Source organism: Chelon labrosus (genome assembly GCF_963514085.1).
Source record: "Chelon labrosus genome assembly, chromosome: 20".
Classification (NCBI taxonomy): Eukaryota; Metazoa; Chordata; class Actinopteri; order Mugiliformes; family Mugilidae; genus Chelon; species Chelon labrosus.
The window spans coordinates 6376698-6393108 of record NC_140353.1 but is presented as its reverse complement, the minus strand read 5'-3'; the positions used below and the strand labels follow the sequence as shown (position 1 = coordinate 6393108).

Genomic DNA, 16411 nt, shown 5'->3' with positions numbered 1-16411 from the left:
TTGAAAGTCTGAGATCAAAAGTTTCAGCAGGAAAGAGGAACAATGGGTGTTTGGAAATGTTCGAGTACTGAGTATGTTTCTGTGAATTAAATATATTTTTTACCAGACACTAAAGGATCAGCTACCTTCAGCGTGTTGCACACTTTAAATGGTCAGGTTGAAGGGCTACACACACGTTTATTTGAATGTGGGAAGAAATCATTAGACACTATTTTGTTTTGTACGTATTTTTCTGTATCAGGACAAATTAAAACCTCCTAAAAACAGAGCACAAGTGAAACCAAACACATATGACCTGTAAGTAGCACTAAGTATTAATTTCCACCGTGCAGCAGCGGCTTCTCCGCTAAACTAGATTAGCTTGTACCCTGATAAATAAACCAATTTTTATTTCTCCTGACTGGATTTACCCACTACATTTATTGTGAGGAGAACCAAACTAATTGACCAAGAGTTCATTGTTATTTTTACACTTAAATTTAGAAAACACAGCAAGGTAGGACTTTATCCTAGGTTAGCTATATGGTGCTGTCCCAGCCCACACACAAGTTAACCCTGGTTTGGCCTCTCTTGATTAGACATTTTTTAAAATCTGTTTTTCCAATAAATAAATAAATAAATTATTTGAAAACAAACAAACAAAAACACAAGAAATAAACCAGTATGAATTGTGTAGGCCTTTTGGTTAGCTTAGCAGTTAGCTAATCCCTAAGAAAACGCCGTTGCTTAGCAACACGGTAAAACCGCTTCCAACCGCCTTCATATCGCTAGTGGTTCTTTCTCAATCTTACAATTTAGATTTTGAAATAAATTGAAAAGAGTTAAGAGTTAATTGGGGAGCCTTTGTGGGTTTAGGTGACAATATTAGATAAAGTCAGGCTAGTTGTTTCCGCTTCCTGCGTTTGCTAAACAAAGCTAGCTGTGACTAGCTAGCTTCTTCCCGAACGAACGGATGTCTTTTGACGCTTCGTTAGCTAGCTAGTTTAGCTTAGCACGACGGCCGAGTAGGGTTTATTTTCTCAAAATGTTGTTTTATTCATTTATGGGACAACTTATACGTGTGTACATCTAGCTATATTAGTGGGACGTAGAAGCTAAACGATTTGGTGTGCGTGTTTATAACATAATCCAGTAAACTGTGTGGAGTTTCCACACGAAGTCACTGACCTCCACCACCGGACTAGCCCAGCGTGTGGAGGTCTGACTGCACTCTGAGCCACGGGGAAGAAACGGTTAACCAAAGATGCAAGCGCGGCGAGAGTCTCTCTGAGCATGTGCTGCTGGCGCCGCCGCCGCTGCTGCTGCAGTGAAGTAAAATGTGTCAATTTCCAATTCGGAGAGCAGAGACGGTGTGAAGGAGAAGCCGCGGACAACTGACGAGGCGGCGGACGACGGCCACCGAGACATGCAGGACAGCCTCACCGGGAGACGCGCTTGATCGTCCGGCCTGTGCGCTGAGGGAGACACCGCAGAGCTCGGTCTGAAAGGTAAAAACAAACCGAGGATGATTCATGTGTCGGTTTGCTGGAGCCGACAGCGACGTGTAGCCAAAGTGACAGAAAGAATGACTACTCGTGGCAACAGTATTTATCATTATTCGTCTTTTCAGTGATGAATTTTGCAGCTTTTCTGAATTTATTTCGCGCTTGTCGCCCCGGTTATCCTTACTGAGTGTTTGCCCGCAAGTTGGCAGTTGTGCAAGGTTGGTTTCTTTTTGACTGTGTCCCAAATTCAGCATAATGTTATCTATATATAAAAATACACAGCTGCACATTTTCGTCTTATAACCGGCTGCATTTCTCTTTACTCGGCATGTTTTGTATACAGTCGCGCTGTTACACCTGTTAAAATATGGAAAACCGGTGATGCAAGCTGCACCGTATCTGCAGCCTGCGTGTTTAAACGTGTCTTCCTTGTGCTCTGTAAGGGTTATAAAAGTGCTGTCAAGTCTCCTGCGGTGAATTTCAGGTGAGATTTATTGTTACGAGTATTTTTTTAGTGTTAAAGGATAACCGCACTGCTCAGTAGGGAAGGAGGCGTGATGCTGCAGCGGAGTCCCAGCAGCAGCAGCAGCAGCCGGGCCTGCGCACTGGCGTTCAGCTTCCAGGGACGAAACAAGATGACTTTGGCCATCTAGCGTAATTACAGCCCGTGGAGTTTATCCTGTGTGCCCGGTTCATTCCTGTCATGAGTTCAGCTCTGCAACGTGGTCACAATTGTGGATGCAGAAAATGATGGTGCAGTGTGGAGGTTTGCATTTCCAAAAAAAAAAGAAAAAGAAAGAAATAAAAACCCCTCATCGATTTATTCCACACAAGGCCTGCAGTTCACTATCATTTTGGGGGAAGATAATCCCTGCTGCCTCTGTAGACCTTTATCCTCCCTCAGCCTTACGCCGACTGTATTGACAGTTTGATCCTATTTATAAACCTCACAGCAAGCCTTCACAGCAAGGAATCTCAAAATGACCTCTTAGTAGAGACGCCGCTGTTAAAGAATGACATTCCTCCACTGTGTGGACATTAAATCTCAATTATTGCAGTGGTAGAAATGGGCCTGTTTGCTCCTTCTTATTTTAACTCGAGTCTTCACGTCTCATTTTCTACATAAAGTAGATTCACTGTGTCTTTTTATAAGAGGTGATCAGTTGTTTAAAAATATTACTGAGTGGGAGAAAAGCTATGTTTTCTCTGTGTTTGAAGATACTAATAACTGTCTCAACAATGATAAACTTTATTTCGGTACTGTGCAAGCATAATACACACAAAACATAAATACCACAATTAAAAGTAAAAATTGGAAGCCAGTACTTCCTTTCAGCAGATGTAAGGATTTGCAGTGTGCACATGCTAAGGTATTTTTTATAGTTTGGAGACAGTTTTGAATGAAGATTGTTTTTCAAGTGTTGAATATTTCATAATTTTGTTAAAATTTTATGAATTTAGGTAAAAATGAAACATTTTTCCGTTTGATTTTGCCAAATAAACAAGTGCCACTGTCAATATTTCACTTCCAAAGCAGGTGACTGAACCCCTTTTGTTTTTGTTTTTTTGAACATCTCTTTCCCCTAAAACCTCCGCACGGCAGCCGGCATCAATTATGCATTGTCAGCGATTGATTATAAAGCTTCTTTGTCTGATCGGAGATTAAAGTCCGCACGCATCCCTTCCATTAGAGGCATTGCTTTCTGTGGCACCATGATGACCATGTCAGTAAATCTCCTGCTTTCTCTTCAGCTGCTCCCAAGATTTCTAATCTACAGGGCACGACCCACGTGCTGTTGAGGACAGAGGGCTTAGCTCGTGCATCTTAGGGTCTTTCATTAAACTGCAAAGTACTCAAGAGCCGTAATGAGCATCAGGGGGTGAAGAGAAGAGACGTGTGCATAAAAGTAATTCTGAGGAAACGTACTGGGTGATAAGGAGACGGACAGATGGGGAAAGTGACAGAGAGGCAATAATAAGTTCCAGAGAAAAAGATTTCCCCCCCTTTGAGCTTAGCTTCACAGATTAAAAGTCAGAGTATGTTGCAACACAACATGCTGCCTTCCCCCAGGATGACCAGACACACTCCTCATTGTTACATTAAGTCTGCATAATGCAAAGGTTAAAGTGCTTATTGTTGGTAGATGGTCGATTAGCTTTGAAAATCCCTCGTCATGATACAATTGGACAGACAAGCGTACCTGGGGAACGAGCTATGGTTCGAATGCTCTTCTCTGTCGGGCTCTCCTGTTTCCTCCTCAGCTATTTATGTGCTCAGCCATGAGTTCAACCGAGAGCAGCTCTGGGAGTGTAAGAATATTCCTTTTACCTTTTAATTTATCTACCAATAAACCAGCACACATTTTAGGCGTGTATGTTCGAAATAATGTTTACATTCAGTCTAAATTATAGTATAATACTTTATATATTTATGTAGTATAGTCATTCTATGGTTTAAATGACAAAATACATCTTGACTTAATGATCTTATTCAGAAAAAATCTAACTGCCAATCGTTTTTAGAGGCTCCTCCAGATGCAGCAGTTACTTGCTCAGCTTCCTATAGCTCTGGGCTGTCGAGACAACCTCGAAAGACTTATTTGTAATGCAAGTACAGTGCCCAGACGAGGAGAGTGAGTCACTTAAACAAGCTTGAGTGTTAAAATAAGGTCAGAAATGTATTAAATTTAAATGTGACACGCCTCCAAATAGCTGGAAGAGACGGCATGTGATGAAAGGTTTAAAATATGCATCCACATCTACATTAGAAAACGAAAAGTTAAAAGCCTCTGATGATGACCTCAGATTTTACTCATTCCGAATCAATACTGTCTTTTTGGACATGAACCCCTCAGAGCGCACCACTCTGTTTATGTAAAGTCCTCCTCCTCCCCCAGCTCTCTCCTTGTTTTGTTCAGGCTTTCACCTTGCAGCTATAGAAAGGATGCCCACTATAAAGTTATATGAGCCTCTGTTGGCTGTGCTGCGTCCAGGCTTTTAGTCTCGGCTCTTATGGCATCCGTCCAGCTCTATTGGGAGCTCTACTTCTTTGTAATAGTCAGATACTTTACAGGCCTTGGAGGGGGGCTCCCGACTGGAGGGGTAGGGGGATGTGTGCTGAGAATGTGGTGAGTTAAACGGGATAGGTAGTTATCAACTGACTTTAAAGTGTCCTGAAATGCAACCTTTATTCTGACTACAATTACACATTAAAACAAAACCAGCTGGAAAGAAAATGTAGTGTTGGATCTTGTCCTCTCCTGGCAGCTTTAGCTGAAAGGATTTGTCACGTAATTGATCGGTCAGTAATCAGATTATTAATGTTTTTGGTTTGTTTGTTTGTTTTGAAAGCAAGAATACTTAAAGTTAGCCTCGGTGGCTTCATTTTCCGTCCTCACAACTCTTACAGCTCTGGTTACATCTTGAACGGCAAGCATTTTAGTGTACAGAGTGTTCCCACGTGCCCACCATGAGCTCACAAGTTCCATTTGAAGGCAGCCTTAGTCGTGAAAGAGAAATCAAACCCCTGACATTCGATTGAATTGGGGAAAAAAAAAAGCAAGCCTGATATAGGGAATGCTGTACAGTGTGACAGGAGGAGCTGTGAGGAGCTGTTGGACTGTTCACCTTCACCCACACCTTCCCCGCCCACACGTGAATAAATCCATAAATTCCTCCTCGGTCACGTTCTTCAGAAATGTAAATAAAGCGGGGTTGCCACCTGTAATTCAAACAAGCGTGTCCCAGTTTGACGTCGTTCTGTTTGCTGTCGACTCGCTAATAGTTTGGTGAAGTTTTATGAAGATGGGTGGGGTTTTCTATGGAACTAAAATGATATTTGATTGGATATATTTATGTAAAGAGGCCCTCGAGTTCAATATGAGTCATCATAAATGTTTTTTATGTAACACATTTTGATGTAAAAATGCACCAGTAATGAATGAACAGTTCACAGAGACTCAAGGCTAAAACTAGTTTCTAAGTAGTCCTTCCAAAGAAGCTTCTGATAATCACTCTGTGTCGCCAGCAGCTATGGACCTTTTTGTCCTCTTAGATTTGTCTTGATAACATCAGTATTTCTTTTCAAGGATATTTCTTTGTTTTATGTCAGAGCTCCTCTTTGCCAGAGACAGGTGGAGAGGGTAGACGCGTTGCTGATCAGGGTGAGTGCCAGCTTGCTGTTTGGTGGTGATTAAAATGTCTCTGCAACTGATGAGGATCCATTTATTTTCTGCTACCTCATCCACCCCGAAACCCCTTCGTTTCTTTCCTTCTTGACGCCTCACTTGATTTGCACCTCTCACTCAATCACCTGCTCACCACGCGCACAACGAGGCGAATTTGATCCGGATGAGTTAGTGCTGACTGTAGAGGTCACGGCAGTTTAACGGCTTTCGGGTCGGGAGAAGTGGCAGTGGAATTATTTGAAAGTATTGGCTCATCAATCAAGTCACATTTTAGAAGATGAGCCCTCCAAATGTTTGGATTCCCTCCTTTTATAAATGACTTTATATTTTAGGATCAGTGGCTAATCCTCTCAGTTAATCACTATATTGTATATTTCATAATACCAAGTACAGAATGGAAATATTAGATTTAAATCTACAATATTTTCATTGTAGGTGTTGTTTCCATCACTGGAGCTGCAGCAGTGGTCAGGTCACCTTGGTCACTGGCACTTAGCTGCATCGGATACTGCTGGTTTTCTTTACGCTACACCGCAGCCTCCCAAAGTGACCTTCTAATAGGCTGCGTAGGCCTGGGATCTGTGCCACAGCCAGAGTCACCGAGTCACAGTGAATGAACGGGGATTAATGTTGCGCTGTGAGGTCTGCGATGCATTAGGTTTCTGGTATAATCACGGTGTCAGACATCACAGCTGTCAGCATACTGTCGGCGTGCTGCGGTTTCAGCCACTGAAAACCTCGTTCTTCTCGCTCTTTCCCTTTCTGTTTCATTTAAAAGACACTGTTGGTGTCTACCCACCGCGTCCTCAGACGGACCCCTGGCACCCTGCTGTTGGATTCCCCCCTCTCTCAGTCCAGAGACGTCCTCCGTGCCTGTATTGTGTCCCCCCGTGGTCATCCTGAGGTTTACAAAGCAGGCAGCTCTGCCACATCTGCCATTCTGATCACCATCAAACTGTGATGTCCCGTAGCGGGGTTCAATAGATGGCATTGGCGAGGCGGGTCGCCGCAGCGGGTGCTGGCAGGAGCCGCACTGATCAATACTTGGGCCCGATGAGAGAGGCGGTCGGGTGGCGGGCCGGTGGGCGATATCCTACAACGGCTGCAACAACAGCAGAATCAAATGGCACCCGGTGTGTGAACTGTGTCATGCTGAGGCTACAAGTCAATAGATGAGCCTCAATACACACATCTAAAGGTTAGGCAGGGGTGTACTGTCAGCTCAGGGTTTTAAGATGCTGACAGTCTCATCTCAGAAACCTGTTTGAGTCCAGCCTGGGACCTTTGTAGGTGTCATCACTGATATCTCTATCTCCTGATATTCTGTGAGATCCCTACTGTTTGCCTAAAAATGGGCAAAAGAGGGGAGAGAGTGAGCAGCAAAAAAGGTCAGGCAACACTGGCTGTGTTTACATGGACCTCAGCCTGCCTGAATATAATCCTGATCAGAGATTTCAACCTTACATGGAAGCTAAATAAAAGGATTGGATGTGATATAAGTGTTTTCATGCCTCAAAACATCAATCTGAATAGTTTCGTTGTTGTTACTGCCTGTGCTTTCATGCCACATCTTAAACATATTTATTACTGCAGCAAAGAGGATGTTGCCCTTTGGTTTCCAGTTCCTCATGTTAACTTCATCAGAAAAAAAAAGCGGTCAAAGTGTTGAAACCCGTTTCCTCTCTTACGGCGATGCTCTGGACACATATATGCTTAAATTCTTTTAATCTGACCTGTGTTGACGAGGTCTTAAAACACAATATAAAGGCTAGGAGAGGCTGCCAAACACCTCAGTGGGAGAACAGGCCTTTGACAGGAAGTCAAGATGTATAGCGAGATAAATGAGACGCATGTTAATGGATATTGAATATTGGTTAAAGCAGAAGTAAAAAGAGACTGGAGAGAAGGAAGCTGCCCACGGTTTGTCAGTTCTTGCAGTGTATTATTATTTCTTGCTATCTAAAGCCGATACAGTATGACCTAGCACCACTTCTTCTAAAATAATAATTCACTGACCTCGTACTTTATATCAGAGATAAAAGGAGTAGCATCCAACAAGATTACAGACGGAGCAAAGCACATTAGGATTTGTTGTACCACACCAGCACTCATCTCAAACCTCGTCTTCCACCCCTGAGTGTGTCTATAGGGTTTTTGGCAGGAGGTTGAGTGTTAGACGGCCAAATAGTGCAGTCCAGATTTTTCATCATTAGCAGCTTAGTGGGCGTGTGGCTGCAGAACAAGCGGTGTCTGTGCAGGCGGCGGAGAAAGAGAGAAGGGGGGAACTGAACTGTGAAAGGAAAAAATAGTGTGCGGAGAGAATGGAGGCATGTGATCCTCGGGTGAGAGATGGGGATGGGGGGGGGGGGGGGGGGAGGAGAGTGGAAACACCAGGTGGGAAACAGATTGGGGAACGGAGCGCTTGAATCCATCACGGCAGTGCTTTGATACAGAACAAATATTATTTAGCTGTTGGTTTACAGGTATAGTTTCATTGTCTTAAGACATTTGAGAGTCAGATGAGAAGATTCATACAACACTCATGATAGAAGGGTAAATATAGGGTTAGCAGCATGTTAGCTTAGCACAGAGAGTGGAAACGGATGGAAACTGGTAGCCTGGCTCAGTCTAAATACAATCCACTTAAAAAAAGCAATTCACATGTTATTTATCGGTAGTTCAGAGCCGTTTAAGAAGCTGTAACCTAATTACCTTTCTGTTGATTAACTAATTAATTTCCTCATAAAAGTCACAGAAAGAGTCAGTTCAGTAGGCTTTACTGTAACCGTAATCTTATCTTCTATGTCGTCCTCATCCAGTTCTGATTAAAGCGTTGTGCGCACAAGATTTCAAAAATACTGATTGACCCAGTCCTGCTTGGACAGATGAGAGGGAGAGAGTTTCCCAGGGAGCCAGTGAAAAGATGGTATAAGGGGTTTAGGGAGGTCAGCTGGTCCATCGCTTTGGCCCAGTTCCTCACATGAAACCCTTGTTCCTTGTTTGGGAGAAATGTGCTAATCCCCATGGACTCAGTCTGGGCCCCGGCCAGCCTTTGAAGACAAAACGAGCCAAAAAAAAAAAAAAAAAAATCAGCTTTTGTTCTTCAAACAAGCTTTTGTACTCCTAACCTCTCTGAGCTCGTATTTTACAGAGCAGTTATGATCCATTGTGTAATGGTTGCTGTTCTGACACAGTTTCCTCTGGAGGCTTTGTATAGTGGAAGATATATACTTGGCGGCCTTACGACCTGCGCGGCCTTTGAACTCGTCAGTATATGATGCTCTTCGCCATGGCTGTTTTCTTATTGGACATGTGTTGTGATATATGGAGGAGCGATAAGACCCTGCGTGGGCCTTCTGATACCTGATACCAAAGCCTGTGTGTGTCAAGCAGCAGGATTTAGAATAGAAGCACATGATGTAGGCAGTCAGATGACAGAGCTATACCTTACATAAGAACCCCTTCAGTCAGTAAATAGCATCGACATGAGGGTATGCCACAAAGTTGAAGTGCTCTTTAGCCCCCCAGTCTCAGATTTAATCTTTCAGATGTCACTAGAGCTCCACTGCCTTGTCTTTAATTCCGCTATGGCTTGGCATCATTTGTAATTAAAGTCGTAATCCTCAAGATTTCTGCACAGCCCGATTTGGCGAAACTTAATCAAGAGAAAAGCTGGTGAAGTTTCATGCTGCAGGCCCCAGAACAGTGCGTCCACTTCTTTCTTAGCTGGTTCTTAAAGGCTGTGACACACCAAGATGTATTGTCCATTTGACGGAGTCAGGCCATGATCGATGAGCATCTGTGTTTGCAGACTCTCCTGCAAGATCACAAGAAGAGAAACTGATGTGATGAAAGAAAGCAAACAACAGCTCTTAACATCTTCATCTAATCTAAATTGAACCACAGACTCTAGCTCTTCTTATCTTCCAGGTCTCACAGCTAATAGTTAGCTCTTCTGGTTTTCCCTTTTGAATGACAGCTACAGACTACTGCCACCTGCTGGTATGAACAGTTATTTTCTTTCCCGCAGACTTAGAACATTTTTGAACCAGACACAGGCGATAAGACCGTACTTTAAGACTTGATGTCTGCTCACGCTCCCGTTTGTCATGGCCACATTGGAAGGTGGAGTGAAAAGCTGCCCTTAATAGATGAGTGAGGGGTAGAGTATCGTTCTCTCCAAGAAGACATTGATTTGTTTGCATGAAAAGTGTCACCAGTAGTTGTTTGACTAATGTAAAAAGAGCTAGAAGTGGAGTACAATGCACACTTTCTGTCTGACAGATTGAACCTGAAGAATGTGTTGAGGGAGGTTGTGATACTGTCTGAACACTCTGCTCAGATAGAGTTTATATTCAGCTAAACAAATATATGCATTTGCAGTGCAGACAAAAATACCTATGTGGGTCTGATAAATGAGTCACTTAATAACTGAAACCAGAATCTGATTTCTTTCACTGAGTATCACTGTAACAAACGTTGTTGGGGGGCATCTTCTTATCTGATGTCTTGCTCTTTTATAGTCTATTTCCTGAAACAGACACTTAAATGATTGGCTATAGCAGAAAAAAATAGCAACTACAAAGAGTATCAAAAGTGGAGTTTGATAAGTTTCTTACGCCTTTCTTTCTCCGCTTTTCCCCCAGATCTGCATCTTATCTTTATCTACAAGAAGCTTGAGTGAAACTGAGAGGAGGAAGGATGGTCACCTTGGAAACCACAGAGGCTCCCGTTCCTCTGACGGCTCTGTCGCGCTGGTACCTCTACGCCATCCACGGCTACTTCTGCGAGGTGATGTTCACCGCCGCCTGGGAGTTTGTGGTCAACTGCAACTGGAAGTTCCCCGGTGTGACCAGCGTGTGGGCGCTCTTCATCTACGGCACCTGCATCCTCATCGTGGAGCGGATGTACCTGAAGCTGCGCGGCCGCTGCCCCGTGCTGCTGCGCTGCATCATCTACACGTTATGGACGTACCTGTGGGAGTTTGGCACGGGGCTGCTGCTGCGCCAGTTCAACGCCTGCCCCTGGGACTACTCCGAGTTCCGCTACAATTTCATGGGACTGATCACGGCTGAGTACGCCGTGCCCTGGTTCTGCGCCTCCTTCATCGTGGAGCGCCTGGTCATTCGCAAAACGCTGCGGCTGCGCTTCCACGAGGGGCCGGAGGACGGTTGGTCAAACCATCGGTTAGATGCTGGAAGCGGAGGAGCTGGAGGAACTTTGGGAGCTGGGCGGAGACGAGAGAGAAGCAGAGGGATGGGAAGTAATGCTAATGGGTATCTTAAAGGCGAATGAACCAACAAAAACACGGATGGACAGAATCTGAAACCAGCCCAATCACTCAGCTACACCTCCTCGACCTTCCTCAGCCACTTTCCATAAGCAGTCCTCCCCCTTAAAGGTGTATGGGGCGGAGACAGACAGCTATTTACACTGGGCTGGTATGCAGAGGTGTAAAGAGTATCAGAACAGAACAGAACGCCTAACCCGGGCCTTCGATTGCCCAAATCACTCACTGTGTCCTCTACTGTTAACACACAGGCACAGTAACTCCATGCTGCTGTGTTTACTGCATCTCATAACTCACCCACCCATTTCCATGTGGGCTTGACCTTAAGGAGATCAGGAACACACTTTCAATCTCTCCTGTCCCAGAATCCAATTGTATTGTCCTGGAACAAGTACAGTATTTCTGCTTTTTAAACGCACATCAGTCTATTAAAAAAAAAAAAAAAGCAGAATGCTTGCTGCATAGAAATCTAAATAAAAAAAGTAGCTGCAGTTGTGAATTGTCCTTTTTAAAATGTACATATTGTCCTTTAATATTATTCAAAGTACTGTAGTACTGTAGCTACAAAATGCTCTTTAAAAACAAACCAGTCCACCCAGGAGCAACGTGTCAGCTTACGTCATGAAGAATGTTTTAGTGAATACCCACAATGCCTGAAAAAAAAAAAAAAAAAAAAAATGCATGAGAAACAAATTGTCTTCCAGTATTAATATACATTTTTACAGAGCGCATTCAGCAGCCATACTGCGTGTCCCTTGGACGCTTGTGTGTGTGTACAGAACGACAAGTAGCTCAGGCGGTACAGCTGCCAGTTGTCAGGGTCGAGTTTTTCTTGTTTTGTCAGCATGTTGAAGTGTCCTTGAGCAAGACACCGGACCCCAAACTGCTCCCGGCGAGCGGCTCCCGGGCCATGCATGGCAGCCTCTCCACATTCTCTGTGTGTTTTTACGCCAGCTAAATGCAGAAAAAATGCAGTCCATTTAACATAATAGCAGGGATGCCTTTCTGTGATTATGAGTATGACCATCAGCATGAAGAAAACAGACTGCTTGGTCATTTCCTCCGTGCAGTTTTTCAACAAACCCCCTCATGACTCACTTCATGTCCATTTTGTGTGCTTTAATGTCACCTCAGATTTCCTAAGGTCACCCTAGAAGCCAGTGGTCATTCCTGTCAAATCAGTTCACAGTTTACATTTCCTCTTCTTTTCTTTTTGTTGATTGTGAAAGTGCTGCCACACAATTTTTATGAGTGACAACTGAATGGGAAATAGCCAAAGCTGGCATATCTGGGGGTTTTTGACTTGAATATACATAAACAAGGCACATGTTATCCCCCCGGAGCATATTTTCAAAAGGTTGTTGCTCTGTAGATTTTCTTTGCTTCGACTTTCTCTCCTTTGTGTTTCGTTTGACAAATGTGTGAAGTGAAGGAGAGGAAATAAACAGCAGACTTTTAGCGATAATTTATTGAAGGAACTGTCATATTTTGGTTAAAATGAAATCTGCTGCTTGTTCCTCTCCTTGGTGAATAATAACCTGTGCGGTATTATGTTGGACTTTGACATGTAAGACAGATAGGATACAAGCTGGTCCTCAAAACAAACAGAAACGGTTCAGATTTTCTGGGTTTAAATGTAAACTGACAAGCACCGGTGTCGTAACTCCAAGCAGGTCGCACATACACTAATGCTTCTACGGGGGGAACTGTATCCTGAGACTCTTTCTACTTTGGAGGTTTAGAGATCAAGTTGCCAGCCTGAATCAATGGATGTGGTGCTATTGCTTCAAGTGTAAAAAGGGATGGACTCTTTACATTGATTCCAAGGCACCATAGGATCGGAAACGCACTTCAGATGGAAATATAATCGCTAAAAAAGTGCTCCGCAGGATAAAACATGCATTGTTGACGTAATCTTAACATTTTGTGCTGACAATAAATGAACTCAGACTTATATATGTAAAAATTTTAAAGATATAGGCCCAAATCCATCTTTGCACAACACTAAATGTGTGACCTTCACTGGTGTGGCTACAATGAATTGCAGTGTTTTCCTCTCAATGTGTCCCTGTGTGTGTCCTGATTGTGGACGACAGAAGGAAGTTCAACATCACAGAAGAAATGCTGCCACCTAGTGAATTATCTTAAAACCTCAAAAACTAGTTTTATTGAAAAGAAATGTAAAGTACACAAATTTATAAAGATCAACGAAACAGAAGATCTTTTTAACCTATCACATTTTAATTTTAATCATTCTTATTTTATACATGAACCAAAAAGGCTTAAAGGCAATAGAGGCTTCCTCTAAACTACACTGAGAGCACTAATATGCATCTTTATCCGATTCCTCTCCGCTTTGATCGAACAAATCACATGCAAAACTAAATGTATTCTCTGCAATATGTAAGTGGAGGAGTATTAGGTGAGTGTGTTGAACGGAGACACGGTTTCTGTCCGCGTATGTGCATGTACAGTATGTTAAACCTGAAATGATTCTCTGGTATTTTTACCTCGAGTGTGCATGTCCAAAAATGTCTCCTCCAAACAGATTTTATCCTGCTGATTATTAGCCCCAATGTACTGTAATATTTGTTGTTGTTTGTTTTTTTAAAAATGAAAATGTACAGGTTTTTAGTGAAATGACTGTACTATATATCACTCACTTTGATTATGTTTATGTATAATTTATCAGTCTTTGGGATTAAATGTCTTTATTTGATCATAAAATGCGTTTGTCATTGAACGTCTTTTTATTTCTGCCTGTTAATAACTTTTTTTGTTGCTTTATTTGTACAAAACCCTTTTGCTACTGGATAAAAATACCCATGGTTTGTAAGTGTAGCTTTCATTACAGTCAACTACTTCAATTATCATTTACGCTTCTATTCACCAGGATATTAAATGACATTTGACATATTTGAATGTTATCCTATGGAAAAAATATGTTAATGAATCGAAGAGATGACATAATTTGACGTGAATAATCAAATTTATGATGGAAAAAAAAAAACATTTCCTGTTTTGTTTCTATATCCAGTCAATAGTTCACACCAGTCAACCTTTTTTAAATGTTTTCTTGCCGGTGGTTAATTAAGACACTGAGGAAACTGGAGAAAAAACAAAACAAAAACGGAACAACGGTGAGCATTTTCAAAATTACCTGACTTCCTCCTAACATGATGAATAATTAAATAGGGATGATACCGATGTAGAAAGGGCGAAACTGACGGTTAGCTTTGTCAGAGAGAATGTACCTGAGAGACTACTTTAGCACATAGCCAACACTAGCCACATAGCTAATATTAGAGCTAATGTTAGCCAACACTAGCCACATAGCTACTGTTAGAGCTAATGTTAGCCGACGCTAGCCACATAGCTAATGTTAGCCAACACTAGCCACATAGCTAATGTTAGAGCTAATGTTAGCTGACGCTAGCCACATAGCTAATGTTAGCCAACACTAGCCACATAGCTAATGTTAGCTAACACTAGCTAAACTTATAACGTTATCTACCGATATTGCCAACTCTTGCAATAACTTTAGCGATATCACGATGTCGTTAGCTAAGTAGCGTTGGCTAATAATTTTGCGAAAAGTGACATTTATTATCAACGAACACAACATTAGGGGCGCTAACGGCTCCTAGACTAACGGCTGACTCCAGTGCTACTCATGCTAGTGTTGCTCACAGCTAAAGGTTAACTTTAGCATGCTAATATGCTCAGAATAAAACATTAACGTGCGAATTAACCACTTTTTGATACGTTCAGTGAATACTCAGTGTTAAATGTAAATATTATAATGTTAAATGTGTCAACTGGTGTTGCCAGTGTAAAACTGAAGGGGCTCCCAAAGTCAGTAGGATTCATCCTCTTGGGATCATTAATGTTAAAGTTGCTAAATTTTTAAAAAGGAGCATCCTAAAGTCAATGAAATATTTCTTTCTGAACCAAAAAAGTTGCTGCATATTCAGGTAGCAGTGACTTCAAGTGCACATAATAGAAATGTTTTAACCCGCCTGTAACACTCACAAGTTCAGTTAGATAATCAATAATCTTGGTATCGGTTATATGATGTCATATTTACTATGGAGGTACTATAGTGCATTTAGTTTATTGGTAGTAAACACATAATCATGTTCAGCTCCTTCCCTAAGCTGCAGTACATTAACCCGACCACATGATGGCTCTTTCTGACCGACAAAGACAAAACCAGCCTTGATCCTGCAGCTTGTGGACACAGGTTGATCCTGAGTCATCAGTCTGCATTTAAAGATGAGTTTGTCGAGGTGACTGGTTTTATGACTCTGCTTTCTAAGCAGCAGGGCAAAGACTGGATTAAAATACACCTTTATATGTTGCACAATTGTGAGATTTTATGAACCCAGCGTGATAGATTAAGAGGTAACTCATCTTTGTTTTTAACCTGTTCATGGCTGACTGTGACTTTGGTATTACATAAAACTTTTTATTTTTATAATGCTGTGCTGCCAGATTTCTATTTGTTTTAAAAAGGACGCGTCAAGGGAAAAAAAAAAATCCATCAAAATTCCATCTCCGCCCTCATCTGCTGCCACACCTTGCAGCAGGTAGTAAGAATCTGGGTCATTAACGTGCCTTGTCAAATCTTTTAGCTTGATGCGAGTCCCTCGCAGGCCCCCGGGGTCCTCCACAAGAACAAGAGCCTAGTTACCTGCGCGAGGGCGTTTCCACTTCGCACACTTTGCTGCGCTAATGGCACAAAGCTGCTGTGGCTCTGCCTCATTTGGCACTGTCAGCATGTGGCTTCACGGCGCCTCCTCCAATCAAGTCACTCGCACTCCAAATATGGAGATTCACAACCTGTAATCTGTGCGCCGCAGATGACAAGCGTCCTCCCCCGGGGCAGATTCTAAGGCCTGTTTTGCGAGTGTGTGTCGAGGGTTAAGTTTCACAGGCTTTTTCTTGTGTGACTTTATTGTTCTTTGTGTCAGGTGGAAAGTTTGCTTAGCAGGAAATCGTCAAGTGCACGTACCTCGATTGACTATATATTGAGGAGAGGCAATTAAAGCGTGGGATTTTGTTGTGCATGGATGCCTTGAAGCAGGGGTGGGTCTACTTTGGCCAGCGGGATGAATTTGCAGATTTGCAAAGGCCAAAACATTACATTACATTAACTAAGGCCAAAAATGATTTACTTCAGAAACCCGTTCAGTACTTTCCTTAGAGTTATTGAATTCACTAAACTAGCTGCATGTCTGCATACGTGAAGGGATGATAGTGTGCTTTTTTCTTTTTTAAAGTCTGCTGGACAGCTGAATTGGTCGACATTGTAGAGCGGTGGTGCGAGTGACAGCGTCATGGTGCATTTGCCGAGCGTCAGTAAGGGCGTAGGGGGTGGAAGTGCGGGTTAGGATGCGGAGGTTTGGTCGGCAGTGCGAGCTGACAAAATGAATAGTCCCATCAAATGG

General features: G+C 42.6%; 1 protein-coding gene across 2 annotated transcripts; it reads left to right on the top strand.

The window, feature by feature from the left end:
- The first annotated feature begins 694 nt into the window (after positions 1 to 694).
- On the top strand, positions 695 to 13614 carry tmem229b (transmembrane protein 229B). 2 transcript variants are annotated; one of them, XM_084568606.1, is made up of 3 exons: positions 695 to 1487; positions 9602 to 9673; positions 10318 to 13614. In XM_084568606.1, exon 3 carries the CDS (start codon positions 10373 to 10375, stop codon positions 10964 to 10966), a length of 594 nt encoding a protein of 197 aa, XP_084424732.1. In that variant the 5' UTR covers positions 695 to 1487; positions 9602 to 9673; positions 10318 to 10372; the 3' UTR covers positions 10967 to 13614. The 2 variants fall into 2 exon arrangements, with proteins under 2 accessions (XP_084424732.1, XP_084424731.1); XM_084568605.1 differs by lacking the exon at positions 9602 to 9673.
- The last annotated feature ends 2797 nt before the right edge of the window (positions 13615 to 16411 follow it).